The sequence below is a fragment of the Hyposmocoma kahamanoa genome, unplaced genomic scaffold (genome assembly GCF_003589595.1).
Source record: "Hyposmocoma kahamanoa isolate Upper Pololo Valley unplaced genomic scaffold, ASM358959v1 64, whole genome shotgun sequence".
Lineage (NCBI taxonomy): Eukaryota > Metazoa > Arthropoda > Insecta > Lepidoptera > Cosmopterigidae > Hyposmocoma > Hyposmocoma kahamanoa.
In genome coordinates, this window is record NW_020653852.1 from 5074557 (window position 1) to 5089942 (window position 15386).

At 35.1% G+C, this 15386-nt stretch overlaps 1 protein-coding gene and 1 long non-coding RNA gene across 2 annotated transcripts in view; both read left to right on the forward strand.

The window, feature by feature from the left end:
- The first annotated feature begins 1611 nt into the window (after positions 1-1611).
- Positions 1612-2951, forward strand: LOC113230647. Its single transcript, XR_003310519.1, has 3 exons — positions 1612-1730; positions 2558-2663; positions 2820-2951. It is a non-coding gene; the product is annotated as an uncharacterized LOC113230647 (long non-coding RNA).
- A 3055-nt stretch (positions 2952-6006) lies between these two features.
- The window catches only part of LOC113230773 (putative phosphatidate phosphatase), a 106441-nt gene continuing 97061 nt past the window's right edge, over positions 6007-15386 (forward strand). The window contains exon 1 of the mRNA XM_026464859.1: positions 6007-6277. Within this exon, the coding sequence (XP_026320644.1) occupies positions 6166-6277 (112 nt within the window). The 5' untranslated portion in view covers positions 6007-6165. The remainder of the gene's footprint in view (positions 6278-15386) is intronic.

A 15386-nucleotide genomic window follows, 5' to 3' on the forward strand; every position in this document is an offset into this window, starting at 1 on the left:
AATGGGACAAAAATCATCAAAATCGATTCACAAGTGGCCGCGTAACAAACACACAAAAAAAATACAATCGAACCTCCTCCTTTTTTGAAGTCGGTTAAAAGTATACTTTTTTTTAAACAATTCCTTTTTCGACATAATTCCAACAATACCCAGAATGTCATGCCATAAAAATAGGTTTTATGTCTATTGTAACCGACTACCACACTAGATTAGAATACTGACATTACAAATTCGCATGGGCGTGGTAAGCAGCACGCCTACCCATAAACAGTTCCAGTGCTCAGAGTTTTAAATCGCAAAGATCTGAACGGCGCTGCCACTACATAACATAACAACAATGTTGCAAAGAATTTAACAATGTTCCTACTTAATGCCACGACGGTTAAAACCAAGTTAAATTCTTAACAAAATCAATAATTTACAACACCCAATCTCGAAAACGGCAAAGTTTTATAAAAATTCCTGAAACAATAATCACAAGAAGTAAAACTTTACAATGGATATCAGTGCAGTGGCTGTATGGTACATACCTTTGCCTACCCAAATAAATATGGGTAAAAATTAAGAAAAAATCCAAAAACAAAAACATACACTTAAAAATGTACGTACTAACTCTGATTGTTATTCTAACTTTTTTAACATTTGATCCGAGTTCATATTACGAGTAGGTGACTAATTTATAGGTAGCTCTGCACCTACTTACAAACTACAAACACGCAAACGTGAAAGCTAACATTATTAACAGTTTACGTAAAGCTTCCAAAATACCTACATATATCTACTTAATTCTTAGATAAAACATATTACCCAAGAAAGCCAAACTGATCTCTTTGAAGAGATTTTCTACATCCCCCGAATCCGGCGAACAAACATTTCAATTCAAAAGATAAGCACTAAGCGGCCGAGCCGGATTATCCGCCTACAGCCTAACGCAAACTTTGTGCTTGCTTTCCATGTACACAAGTAGGTACTTTATACTAAATCTATTCTATTGTAGGTACCGTACCTACTTGGGTAAAGTAGGTACTAGTCTGTAGGCTATCATTAAAAGTAGATTCGCTCTGGACCTTTTGGAGGGAAAAGTGTCGTTTTTATTTTGACTTTCAATTATTTTGTAAAATCTAGTTTAAAGTGGAATAGGATAGTGCTATTGTGCCTTAATCGAAGATTAAAACGCGAAATTATACGAATCTCGAACTAAAATACCCGTATCGACCCGTGTTACGGAATCCCGAGTCAATAATAATATAATAATAATAATTTATTTTATTTTCTCTCAACATACAAGGTGAATAGTTTAAACAAAAGATGCTTACTGACTAATGAGTTTAATATTCAACCTTATTTGCGAGAGACTGGTGCCTGAGATAGGCATAAAGATACCTGTAATACAGGTCACCAGGATCCCCGTTCAATCCAAGCACGCCGCGTCAAATTGCCTATCCTCTTTGTGGCGGCCATATTTACAGAAACATAATTAAACTTCATGTTTAGGCTGATGGCTTTGCCAAAGCCTTAATGATATTTAAAAAAAATCATTAAAAGTACATGTACCATAGATTTCCATAAAAAAAAAATTGGCATGTTATGCATGTATTCTTTATTTTTTTTCCACCCTATAAGATGTATTCCACCTATCAGTGACAGGATTATTTTAATTTTTTTTTGACGTAGCTGAATTTTCTTTTTATAATATCAAGTGACGGGACGAACAATTCGTGCACCTGAAGGTAAGCCAGCCTGTCCATAACAGTTGCAGTGCCACTCAGAGCTTAAAATCGCAAAGATCTGAGGGGGCACTGCCACTTCGCTCGTCACCCTGAGGCGTAAGTGGGATTTATCAATCCTATCTGCCTGTAATTTCACCAGCACCGGAACGCAAACTTCAAAACCGGAACACAGTAATACTGACATTGCTGTTTGACGGCAGAAATATATAAGGTGGCAGCATTTCCCTAGATGAACTCTTTCACAAGGAGCTCTATTGTTACTAAACTTGGCATAGTAACACATTACCTTGACCTGCATATAATATGAATAGGTATTTTACTTTTAACAATATTCTCCAGAAAATTCGGGGGGTTAAAGTAATTTAATATACATAATACCCCGTTTTATTATGTATAGTCACGAGGGGAATATTTTATGCTGTTTAATAGGGATTTAAAAAATATTGTTTTTATTACTTCAGGCAGTTATTTTTAAAATATAATATTTCCAATCTATAGTATCCCATCACAGCAGAGCGGTAGAGTAAATACAGAGCTTGGGAGAGGCCTCCGTCACACTCTAGCGAACCATGGACGAACCCTTCAATTCAAAATACCTAGATATTTAATAGGTTAATACATAGAAATATAGACAAAATATAGTTACAAACCCCTACTCCATTGGATGTCCTAAACATCTGATTGTGTAGGACATGATAGGACGAAGGCAAGTACGAGAAGATTTATTTCTGAAAAAACATTAAAACATTGTTAGAAACAAAATAATTTTAAACACATGTCGAGCCGTTGTGCTGTGAACCAAGTTCTACTTTAATTTACTTTTTCAGGTTCAAGCAGCGACATCTATCGACACAAATATGTACTAATGGCAACGCTCACAATGACACCTAGCGGATCTTACTAAAACTTGATCGTATATACTACGTGGAGTTGGTAATTTCCTGATTCACCGTTTATACTTTAGTCGCTCACCAGTTAGTTCTAACACATATTAATAGATGGCGCAACTGAAAGCCAAACTTCGTTTTTACAAAAGTTTATTTTTGCATTTACCAAAAAAAATTTATTTTTACCAAAAATTAATTTCAGATTTCTCAAGATTCCCACACAATATCATTTGATCAACGAGGAGGTACCTACGTTACATAGACGTCTTGACTTTTTTGTACTATCCTCGTATTTTTTAACAATCTCCACAATGTGATTTCCGGTAGCCAGGCACCTACCCAGTGCATTTTATTGCAGTATATATTGAAAATAAAGAAATATGCAATAAACAATTTCTTTGGATCTTAATTTTACGTAGGTACTCTCTTATCGGATAGCTTATTCGTTTAGTGTTGCACGGTTTTTAATCTAAAAACATGCATGACTTAACTATTATTATCTACTTTGTTTGACCAATGTTCTCGCAAGTTACATCATACTTTTGGGGTTTTATTACTGTATTTTACCAATAAATAACGAAGTAATTTATCTCCAAGTAAATATACCTACACAAATTGGGCAATACAAGCCTTCCTTCAGGGTTGTTTTACTTCATTGACTGGTTTAAAGGATAATAAAGTTATATAAAGAATTCAATTAATTCTGTTTGCTATTCGAACCACTTTATGCTTTGCAGTCATCAAGGTCACACAAAAGGGCAATGGAGAGGGCTATTATCGGAGTTACAGTCTGAGGTCGAATCAGTAATGAGGATACCCGCAAAGGAACGAGAGTAACCGACAGCCTAAAGAATTGCAAAACTTAAGTCCACAGCGCAGCGCAGGACAAATTGTGGCATTCTTTGGGGCCTATGGCCTAGCCTACGCCTATGTTCAGCAGCGGACGTCTTTCGGCTGAAAGGATGATTATAATGATGTACCTGTATTCCCTCCATAACATTTTTCTTATGGCATTGTGTTCTTCAAAACAATACAGTACGGCAATAATTTCAACAAAAAATACCGTTTTTTTTCCTGTGGTCGTCTCAAGCCCGCGTCTCGTGGAGACGAGCTGGTCCTGGGGTTGGGTGCAATCCTCAGATGTCGTAATAGAGTGTGCTGCTTCAAATGGGAGTCCCTGACAGGCATGTTTCTATTCTTTCGTTCATATTTTTCCTTCTGTTATCGTATACCTACAATGAGTTTTGTGCAATGTTTTGTGAACAATTTATTTTTAGATATCTAAAATTATTATAAATTGCACATTTATAATGTTACATAATTATAGGTACTTATAAGTTCTAAATATTACTTGTAGTCAAGGCCGAGCAAAATACACAGCGTCTTATATAACATATTAATTAAAAATACTTTCGTATAAATATTTTAAATACGAAATACAAAAGACGTGTGTTGAAAATATAAAATACAGAACAGTTTATTCTGACCTCATTTTTTCGAAATACAAATTGTTATTACAATCATTATTAGATACTACGCTTACGCCGACACCACAGAAATAGTAATTCCAAGACTGGATCGAGTAAGACTGTAACAATGGCACTAAAGGTACAGTCCCATACAAAAAAATATACATTTTATTTTTTTTCTACTAAACTATTTGATTTATGGCAAAATATGATATAACAATATTTAATTAGGACAATAGAATCTCTCGATTGGCATTTTTTTAGAGAGGTATCGTGAAAAAAATCCAATGTCCGCAATATCGCTGATCCGACCCACTATGTCGCAAAGTTAAGACAAATATAGTGTACCTGCCTGTCCCCAATTACGTCAATTTTTAATGTACTTATGTGATTTCCCGAATCCCGAACAGGTCCAGGACCTAAAAAATATTGTCGTGAGGTAGTCTCCATTTTCTGTCTATGTTCCTCGAAGTTTAAGTAAGAAAACTCTACCTGTTCCGATCCTTAATTATTATATACAAAATACATTACTACCAGGTTGCAAGACTAATTACAAAATTATTTTTTACGTAGTACCTGAAATACATAATTTATACAAAACACGCATACTGGCATTTGAAACACATATATATATCTACATATTAAAATTACAAATAATTTAAATATTGCCCAGACTTGTAATAAAATAAATATAACAAAATCCCAATGTTTAATACAAGTGTGCTAGAGCATTTTAAACGCAGTTAGAGCTCCTTGTGAAGTACTGCGACCTTACCTATTACTGCCGCCAAGCAAATAATGTGAGCTTTACTACGTTCCGGTTTTGAAGGGTGAGAGTACTGATAAAATTGGGTTTGTAACATCTAATTACAGGCATAATTACGGGACTTGTCAACTTATGTCTGAGGGTGAAGAGGGCAGTGGCAGTCCCCTCAGTTCTGACTGGCATTGCAACTGCTGCTTGTTCATCCCATCACTCATAAAAATAGAAAAAATAAAAACAGTTTTAAGGTGAATCAGTTGCGCTTACCTTCTAAGACTCTAAGATATAGATACAAATGTCACCATTAATAAAAAGCTTAAAAACATAATTCAAAATCTTGGGTAAATATTAAATCCACTGGTGACGGCTACCTATTTCCACGGTAGCGGCATACCTTTGCCTTTGTGTGCCTTCAAAAAAAGTTAGTTTAAATGGGATTAAAAGGACCTTTTGTCGTGTAGCGTCGTATCTACTGTTGGTTATCTGAACGATACAAAATATGTAAATTTTACATCGTTTGTTTAGTAACAAAATCGAGTCGTACGTAGATAGATTTTTTAAATTAGAGGAGTAAGTAAACATAACTAAACACAATAAAGGAGCATTTGTAGGTGATAATAATAATTGTAGAGTAAATAATACGTTAGTGATTAACAGGTGTACATGAATACATTGCTGCTTATCTTGAGATTCCAGTTGCTTATTATGACATCTATGTCGCTCATAAAACAGAAATATCGAATATACCACAGACCACGGATTACGCTACGCTGATAGACAGATGTGCCCTTGTTAATAGATTTCGCACATTGAATCAGCATGGTAGATTGCTCATGGCCTTATCCCTATAAGAGACACATCAATACCACGTACGTGTACCTATAACACGGGCAAATAGTGTAGCAAGGAATTAACAATAGTTATAGTACAATAAAGAGCATAAAACTTGACACTTTACACCGTTCTTACCGTAGCTTAAAGTTCAATTTAAATCTTAAATATCAGACGTGAGGCGCTCTTGACCCTGTATAACATATCGAAAGCAAAAATCACCACAATTGCGAAACGCGTTATCAGCCGTTTAATAACAACGACTTACCGCCTGAGTAAAATAGTAGGCTCCGTAAACGCACCGCATGGTTTGACATTTCTCGGCCGGTGCAGTCGGCGCGCGCATGCGTCTCGTAGTTGACGTGAATTGTGTTTATGAACGATTCTCCCTGGCTTGACGTTTATTTCGTAACATTTGAATCGTATTGTGTATTTGTGGTTTTCTTTATAATTTCTTTTGAAATCCGGTTGGGCACTAATCTAAAATGGAGAGAAACGAACGCAAAGCGAACTCCCGTACCCATTCTTTAACCGTGGACCGTGAATCCAAGTTTTTGTTGCGAAAAATTATCTTCGATTTCGCTATTCTGTTTTGCGGTAAGTTTTTTTACGATACCTTAAATTTTTTAGTGGTAATATTATTATATATTTTTACATTATATTTATGTGGCTGTTAATTAAAGTATTTTCATCATTTTACATAATGGGTCTAAATTATAATTAAAAAAAATAATAAAAAAATATTACAAGCGTTTCTCAACAAAAATATCAACAATACATGTAAATAAAACTGACAACATTGTTTGTAGTGATTGACCTTGACGTTGTTTTTCCGAAGACACACAAGACACAAGGTATAATTTTTTTACCAACATACACAAATGAGCAGCTGTTTGTAAATGTAGGTAATTATTCGTATTATATAATAGCTGCAATAGTCTGTTGCATAAGAATAAAATTTAAAATACAATCTGATAGCAAGCCACATTACTTTTTGATGATCTCAGTGGCGTAGTGGTTAGCACTGGGCGCTTGATGAGAATGTACAACCAATTTTGTAAACTTTTCTAAATTGGTTCTGGTGTTCTTGGTTTCTCATGGTATAAGGAATTCCCAAATTTGAGATCAACCTAATAATGTCTCATCTCACATCAGTTATATCTGCTAATGTCAACTGAGTATCTCCCGAGTAAGTAAACAGAGTTGATTAAAAAAAAATATCCTCTATTTTAGGGTAGTAGATTAAAGAACATTAAGTGCATATTAAAAAATAAGTCTAAAAGAGCATGGCCTTCATAGAATATGAATTTCTGATCATACAAAAGTACACATTAAATTAAAATACATACTAAATAGTTGTTTTAGACGTATATGCTGTGTCTGGCAGGTATCTTGTGTACATCCCTAGTAAGTACTATAATCATAATAGAGTTAACACAATGCTAAAGAAGCTACTTTACAATGTCTAACGCATAAGCAGAAGCAGTCAGCGGCCAATATTCTCATTAACAGTCAAAGAATAACATTTTAACTTCACAATACTGTCATATATGCCTTAAATTTTACCTACGACCTTGACTTTTACAACGACTTCTTTGAACGACGATTTATTTAATCGGGAAAATGTTCATAAAATTACCATAAAATTTATGTGCAAATTACGTTTTTTCTTGTAGTTTGTATTGTCTTGTTCTATTACTTATTAATTACTAATTTTATTTCCATACATGTTTATTATGAATGCAATGAAATTTTTTTTAGTTCTGTCGTTACTATAACACACTTTTGTTGCACAAAACACCATTTACATCAAATTTTATAGACATCCAATATACATAATTAATTATGTTGTCTATTTGGAGCCTCACTAAAGTGATAAATCGTCAAGAAAGCATTTCTCTCAATTTTAAGGCACATTCACCATTTATGATTCAAAATATATTCAAAATTATATTTTGTGGAAATAATTTGTTTTGCTCAGGTTTCTCATGGCTTGTAAATTCAAAAGAAATACGTAGTCGTTTTTAACATTACTTATTTAAAGTGTTTTCCGGTTATGATTTCCCCTTATGACTCAATATCTAATAAGCAAATGTGTACTTAATTAAAAAAACATAATTATTGATTAAAAGTGTCGACTATTATCATCTGTAAATAGAAAAATCGTCGCATGTCTAGAAATTTCATCTTGATATTACCATCTGGGATTTTTACGATGTGACGACATACCTAGTTGTATCCATCAACACTTGTACCTTGTTTACGTACGGTAATGTCTACTAACTTATTTATGCGCATGAGGTTGCAAAGTCAAAGAAGGTAGTTTATATGATACGCATTTAGTTTGAGTTTAATAAACGAAACACAAATAATATATTTAAATCATCAAGTGACAAGGTTCTAGGGTATTTAATGAGCATTGTTTCCAAACCATCAAAGTGACTTCTGATTTTCTATATGAGTTGTGCATTGACCATGATTTTACAGTGGCAGTTGTCGCTGTCCGCGTTACATATTTGTCAAAATTCTTGAGGTTCTATGGGCAATTTGTGCGCCCCAGCGATCACAAGAAAAAGTAACGTCTTGTAAACAAGCACTTTACATACTGTCACTGTAAACTCATGGCATTCAAAATCCCCCTAAACAACATGAGCAGTGAAACCATAATGTAACTTGTGCGTTCCGGCGATCTCCGCAGTTAAAGAACAGTGCATGCATTGACGCGGCTGCGGCTGACCCTGTCCCATTCAGCTGTACTTGGAAATATTTCATTGTTGGCTTGTGTTACAATCCAAGTATGCACATTGGCGCTTATATTTTATATCGTGAAATGAATATATAATTTCATTCAGGATCAGTATCCAAACAAAGTACCTACTGCAAAGTTTTTTCCGCTTGAGGCGCCCAACAATTTCGGATTTTATCAGGTCCAAAGTTTTTGCTTTTAGGCCTTCAGTATTAATCATGATTTACAGGAAATCCTATATGTAAAATTGAGTAAAACGATCGACTCAGTTGGAAAATGAGTTCCAAACATTTATGAGAACTACATGATTCCCATCCAGCGCTATCCAGTCCTGGTTACCCAGTCCCCTCTTCCTCAAATGCTCAGGATGTGAATGCGGGGAACAGCCGACAAACAAAGTGGCAGGTAATTGGTTCGCTGTCAAAACATCCGACCGTACAACCTGTCAGATTAACCGTATCCGTTAAGCATGCCAGGATACTGTTTATTAAAAATATACGAGGCTTGAAGAGTTGTATGACACTTTGCTTTAAGAATTCGGTGTCTGCTAAAATTGGATACGCTTTAAGATCTTTAAGGATATGTGGTTTGACAGGTTGAGTAGTGGAATGACGTATAGATGACAGAACTCCGTATCTGTCAGTTTATGATTCCCTTTAATTTTTTTTAAAGTTATGAGTTCTATATGCTCTATACGATTGACTTAATGAGGACAGGATAAAGAGGCGGGAAGTCTTGTAATAACATGTGATCAACTTCAGTGCATCGAAAAAAACTGACTCTTTTCATGTTCTACATTTATTCGAGAACACTTGCACTACAGAGAACATTCGTGCTTGGCTTCGGTTTAGCTTATCTGGTTGAAGTTGAGGATATCAGGATATGTACATTCTTGTAGACAACACTCGGTAGTAAACTAGAAATAAAACATTTTCAGACTTTAAAAATAATTATGTATCTTTCGTGGACATCACGACATAGGCCATCCTTAAGTCTGTACAGTACTATTTTCTTGTCAGCAAAGTACTCAAGGACTATTTTATGCTTGGTCGTAACATAGGTACTACAAATAATCTTCTGCTCTGGATTCTAATCTTACATTCCACGTCTTAACAAATTAAATATAACAAGCTTAGTTTCCGAATTCATAATTCCATTGTCGCCTTATCTTTATAGTAGCAGTTTTAGAAAAAATGTCATTGAAATTCGCGCAAGTGATATTATATTTAAGTGCCTTGAGTGGCGCATACTGCACTTTATTTTATCTTTATGACTCCCGTATGTCTACAACGATGTGGAGCACGTCTTTTTAATAATGTTCGCTGTTTCAAAGCATAATAAATATGCGACAGTAGTGACAATCGAATTTAGTTTTATTAATTTTGCTTTGTACTTTTGAATTCTTGAATGGTGTTTGCCTATCTTTCACTGAAATAGGTCATTAAAACGCAACGTTGTGTGTTCAATTGGCTAGGCTATTCTCAAATTCATATATTTTTTATGATTATCTTCTACATTTACCAGACTAAGACGACGACGAAATATATGTATACATAAAGGAGTTTCAGTCGGGTATAAAGCATTTCGTCATATTTTATAAAAATCCATTTGTCATCATTAACATTTGACAATATTTTATACTTAACTTTTCCTATCCTACTATTTTGTTATATTTACTATTATTGTTGTTTATAGTGACAATCACAATACCGTACTCCTTGATGTTGTATTTTAAATTGTCATATTGTGACAGCGATAAATAGAAATAAAAATGACTGTATTCTATTCTTGTGTTTTTACAGTTTTTAATATAGTCTGGGGATGGTATTAAAGCTTTTATTATTTCGAAATAAAAGTTATATTGTTAGTTCTATAAATACGTTTTCTTGATCACAAATAGCTACTGTAATGTCTGCTCATAATCGAAATTGAATATGTTTTAAGCATCTATAGTTTTGTTTTGCAATCTCAAACTATCACACGCATACGCTCTTAGATGTTAATCCAGACACAAAATGTAACCTATCGTGCATGCGTACATGTTTCTTCACAGTTGTAGGCAACTATAAGTGCCTTGTCTGTACCTTCTGAATACTTACCCTTTTTACTCTATGCCGAAATTTATCCAACACTTGCCGTTCCCACGTACAAGTCTTATGTTATTGACTGTATCAATATTTGACTGCGCCGTCACCTGCATCGCTCTTAAAATAGGTTGCATTAAATTAGTTAAACATCATAAACATGTTCATGTGTCTAATCGCATTCTACATGAGGCAGTATATACTTCATTGTTATGTTATGTTATGGCATCTGTTTGATCTTCATTCAAATGGTGTTGTTGTACAAGGTTTTATTAATTATCGAGTTCTTTCACATTGGAAATTAAAGTATTTTTTTCGAGTCGAAATCACGTATATTTATTTTCTCAAAGAAAACAACGGTACCGTGATCACGACTGACTGAGATGGTGAATTCATCAACCAATTATGTTTAATATGAATTATCATCATGGTCAATCCATTTATACGTTCCGCTGCTGATAACAAGAAATAACTCGTAGTGCCTAAATATTGTAAAGGCTCATGCACGTTATGGCGGGTCGCACTGTACCGCATCGTATAATAATAATCTTCCTAAATTACTTTCGTACATTTTATCTACATCACTACGTCTATTTGTCTGTCTGATCGCTATAAACTTAAAAACTACTGAACCATTGCTGGCACTGACTACATGGCCTGGGGCCTAGGGCGGCCAAAACTGCAAATCCGCTACTGACCGGGCCATCAAAATAAAATACCGGGTCGCAACATTCCCGCCTTGTTGAAGTGGAACCAGACCTCAGGATAAAATTTTCGTAATTTATCGCGAACGTGGATTCTTTAGTAAAAAATAAGCAGCTGCTCCATACTTCGCACTAAACAGGCGATACCGAAATACGAGGGTCATGCCAAAAGAACTTAGATACTCTTTAATCACTTGTTTGATACTGGCATGTTATACACCGTCGTAAAGGCAGGTTATTTGCTAATAAATTTGAAAATGGAACGTATTAAACCGAATTCTTTTTTATTCATTTTTTATATTTCGGAGACAATCTGGCGGGAATTTTGTTCGCAACAATGGCGCTCTCTCGACGTGATTTTCGTGTTATGATTTATTATGACTACAAAAAAGATTTAAATCCGCAAGAATGTTTTGAACTTTCAGCCACAACTTTTGGTGATACTGCTTGTTCACGAGCTACAGTTTTCAATTGGTTTGCTGAATTTAAAAGAGGACGGGGAAGCTTTGAAGATGAGGCGAAGTCTGGTCGGCCGCTAACCGCGGTTACCCAAGAAAACGTTCGAGCAGTCGAAAAAGTAATTTGTGAAAACCGACGAATTACATATGTAGAGCTTGAGCGAGAACTGGGCATTGGATCAGCAGCATTGCAAACTATTATTCGCGGACATCTGTCTCTCCATAAGCGTTGTTCAAGATGGGTTCTGCACAAACTTAACGATGAGCAGAAAGAACATCACGCTTTTTTTCTGCACGGATTGGTGCAAATTTATGATAGATAAACTCGTCCCGGGCGAGAAAATCGTTTATGATATACTGACAGGTGACGAAGCATGGTCATATAACTATGACCCTGAAACAAAGCGACAGCCCACTGTGTGGTGCTTTGAAGAGGAGCCGACGCCAACGAAATGTCTTCGTACACGAAATACACAGAAACAAATGGTCGCCTCATTTTTCTATATGACAAAATTGCTACTGTAGTGCTAGAGGATCAAAGGACAGTTAACTCCGAATGGTATGCCATAGTTTGTGCCCCAAAAGTGTTGTCAGCTTGGTGTGACAAGCGGCCGAAGTTAGGAATCCGGCACCTTCTCTGGCATCACGACAACACCGCTCCGCACCCTTCTGCTAGAACACTCGATTATTTTCATTCAAAACATGTATCTATCCTGCCTCACCTGCCATATTCCTCTGACCTAGCACCTTGTGATTTTTACCTCTTTCCAAAAATTAAAGATAAATTAAAATGCAAGCGGTTTAAAGGCAACGAAGATGCCTTGCCTGCTTATAACTTCATAGATATTTTCCAAGTGGTTTAGACGAATGGAAAAGTGTATACGTGTTCATGGTGAATGCTTTGAAAAAATCGATACTGTAATAAAGAATAAATTTTATAATTTTTGAATTATTAGTAAAACATCTCGTAATATTAGTAAAAAATTTTTACTAACAAAAAATGTGTATTATTTTATTTAATGTAACCTGCTTGGGTTTAAAATTATTGAGTGGGTCACGAAGACGCAGTATGAAAATTACCGGGCCATAGTCCGCCACACTGGCCCAATGCGGATTGGGGACTTCCCGTGTTTTCCGAGGGTTGTGAACCTTTTCACAGGTTTTATTACGATGTTTTCGTTCACCGAAAAGCTCATGGTAAATTTCAAATTTTTCGCACATAAATTCCGAAAAACTCAGAGGTGGAACCCCAGATTTAAGCCCACGGCCTCTTCTTGTGAGGCGGTAGACAAAATCATTAGGCTACCACGGCTTTTTAATAATATATTAATGCTAACCAACAATTAAACTACAAAAAAATTAAAAATAATTATTATAAATTAAAATAACTTTTGAGATAGTTTAGAGTAAGGTAGTCGAGCCATCTGATTTGTCTGTTTAAAAATCCTACAGCATTCTAAACACAAATATAAATTTTGTATACTCCCAACGATCAAAATTATCGATGTCCTTTTTAAACAAAACCGAGGGAAAGAAGTGGCAATATTATTTAAATCCACCGAGTATATAAGCAGAAATAGAGACGAAATAAGGACCATACATTCCTGATTTCTTCATCAGTGATATATCACTTATAAATATCAACTCTCGTTTGCACTGAAATTACAAATTAGAAAGCTGAAATAGTACAGCGCCAACAACTGACCTGTGTGTACGTCTCCGTATATTCCAAAAATATTCTATATTTATTATAATAAGGATAATATCTCGAACAATGGTGTGCTGTTCCATTAGGTTGTGTGGGGAAAAACAGCAAACATCTAATTACAAAACAAACGGAATCAAATTTCATCGGTAATTAAATATTAAATATGTGATTTTGCAATTTTCGTCCATTATAGCGAAGCTCAAGTTAACTGGTCGATTTGAAGTGAAACAATTGACGACACCCGTCAATTGTTTCGAATTCGGGCTGGCCAATCGGAGCGCAGTGGTCACGTCACAATAATGATATGGCAGAATAGTTTTCAAACATTAAATGACATTTCGTCTCTCTGTTTATATACTCGATGTTTAAATCTGTCAAAGTTTAGGTACTGAATCAACATCACTGTATTCTTATAAATACAATAGAATTTCACCTAAGTCACTTAACAAGAGTAATTATTTCATTCATTAATGTAAAATTACGAGTAGTACGCACTAAAGCAATCTTAATTTATGTTACGCAGTAAAGGGTAACAATCCAGCGTTATCGCATGCAATAGTGTGGAAAAAATTATCGATAGTTTTATCGATGAAAAATATCTGGTCACTCAAATTTAACCACAAAATGTTGTAAGTCTTCTGCTTTTCGAAAATAGGAATTATCGTCAAATGCACTATTGCAACTATGACACACTTGCAAAGTAATAATTGTAAGTCATACAGTGCAGTAGATTAGGAACGCAATTAACATAGTAACTTATTATCATTTCGGGGTAACGACTGGACTGTATCACAAACAGAAAACAGAACGTGATATAAAGGGCTACAAAGATATGTTCATATCGCAGAAATCATAGTACAGAAATCTTTGGTACGTCGTCGCTGGCATTTAGTTTATTATGAAAATTCGCAGACTTTCGAGATCGCAATCTTCGTCATCAAACCAAATACGTCCCAATGCTGGTCACGGGTTTTCTCTAAAGATATGGTCTATCACGATGTCCAATATGGGTTGGGGATCTCTCACGTCTTCGAAAAGTTTTGCGAACTTTCCCTGACAGTAAAGTTATATCAATACGTTTTCCTACAGCTTTAAAGTTATTATAATATGAAACAAAACATGGTCACAACAGTACAAATTATCGACAACACATCTACGACACTGCTTCATACTCTTTATGGCTTAGTACGATTTATATTCTTAGCTCAATGTCAGGAAACCAAAGAAGTGTACCTTTATGAGTAGGGAACAATACTTCGTTTACATTACTTAACTAGAATCGTGTTGTAAGTGTTAATAAGGTCTATTTAACGTCAATAAAGCATATAAAATTATCAATTTTAATAGGTCCCACTTATAACCGTAACAAATGCTGCAATGCAAGATGTTTTCCATCCAATATCTGTCACTAAATTGAAGAATAAAGTTTTTGAGACAAATCAATACAAATTCTGTATAGTGGCCCTACACCACTGTACTGTGAAACGTGTGTTTGTGTACTTATTGAAAGTAAAGTTCACCGACAATTTGTTCCAAATTGTTAAACGGCGTCATCCTGCCATGTATCGTAATACAGCTAAAATCTAGACTGCACAATTGTTAGGTTTTGTTCACAGGAAATTATATATCCTCGATATTGCAGTAAATTGCTCACAATGAACGGAAAGCGGTCAATTTGTCTGGCTTGAACTGCGATGAGGCAGAATAGGCTAAAAATTTAGTGGAATGATCGAATGATATATATATATATAAATATATACATAGCCGTATGTGGAAAAGATAGTGCAGAGTCGAAGTACGTTAACGAGACATTTTTATATGATCTCTTTAGGCTTCCGTGTTATAAAAAATACCTGTTGACATTTTAAAAATACGTTGAAATACATTCAAGCTAGTTGCATGCGTAGTTGGATAGTCTTTTTTTATGATAGAAAGTGACGGGACGAACAAGTCTTGCGTCTGGTGGTAAGCGACGCGCCTGTCCATAACAGGTGCCGATCAGAGCG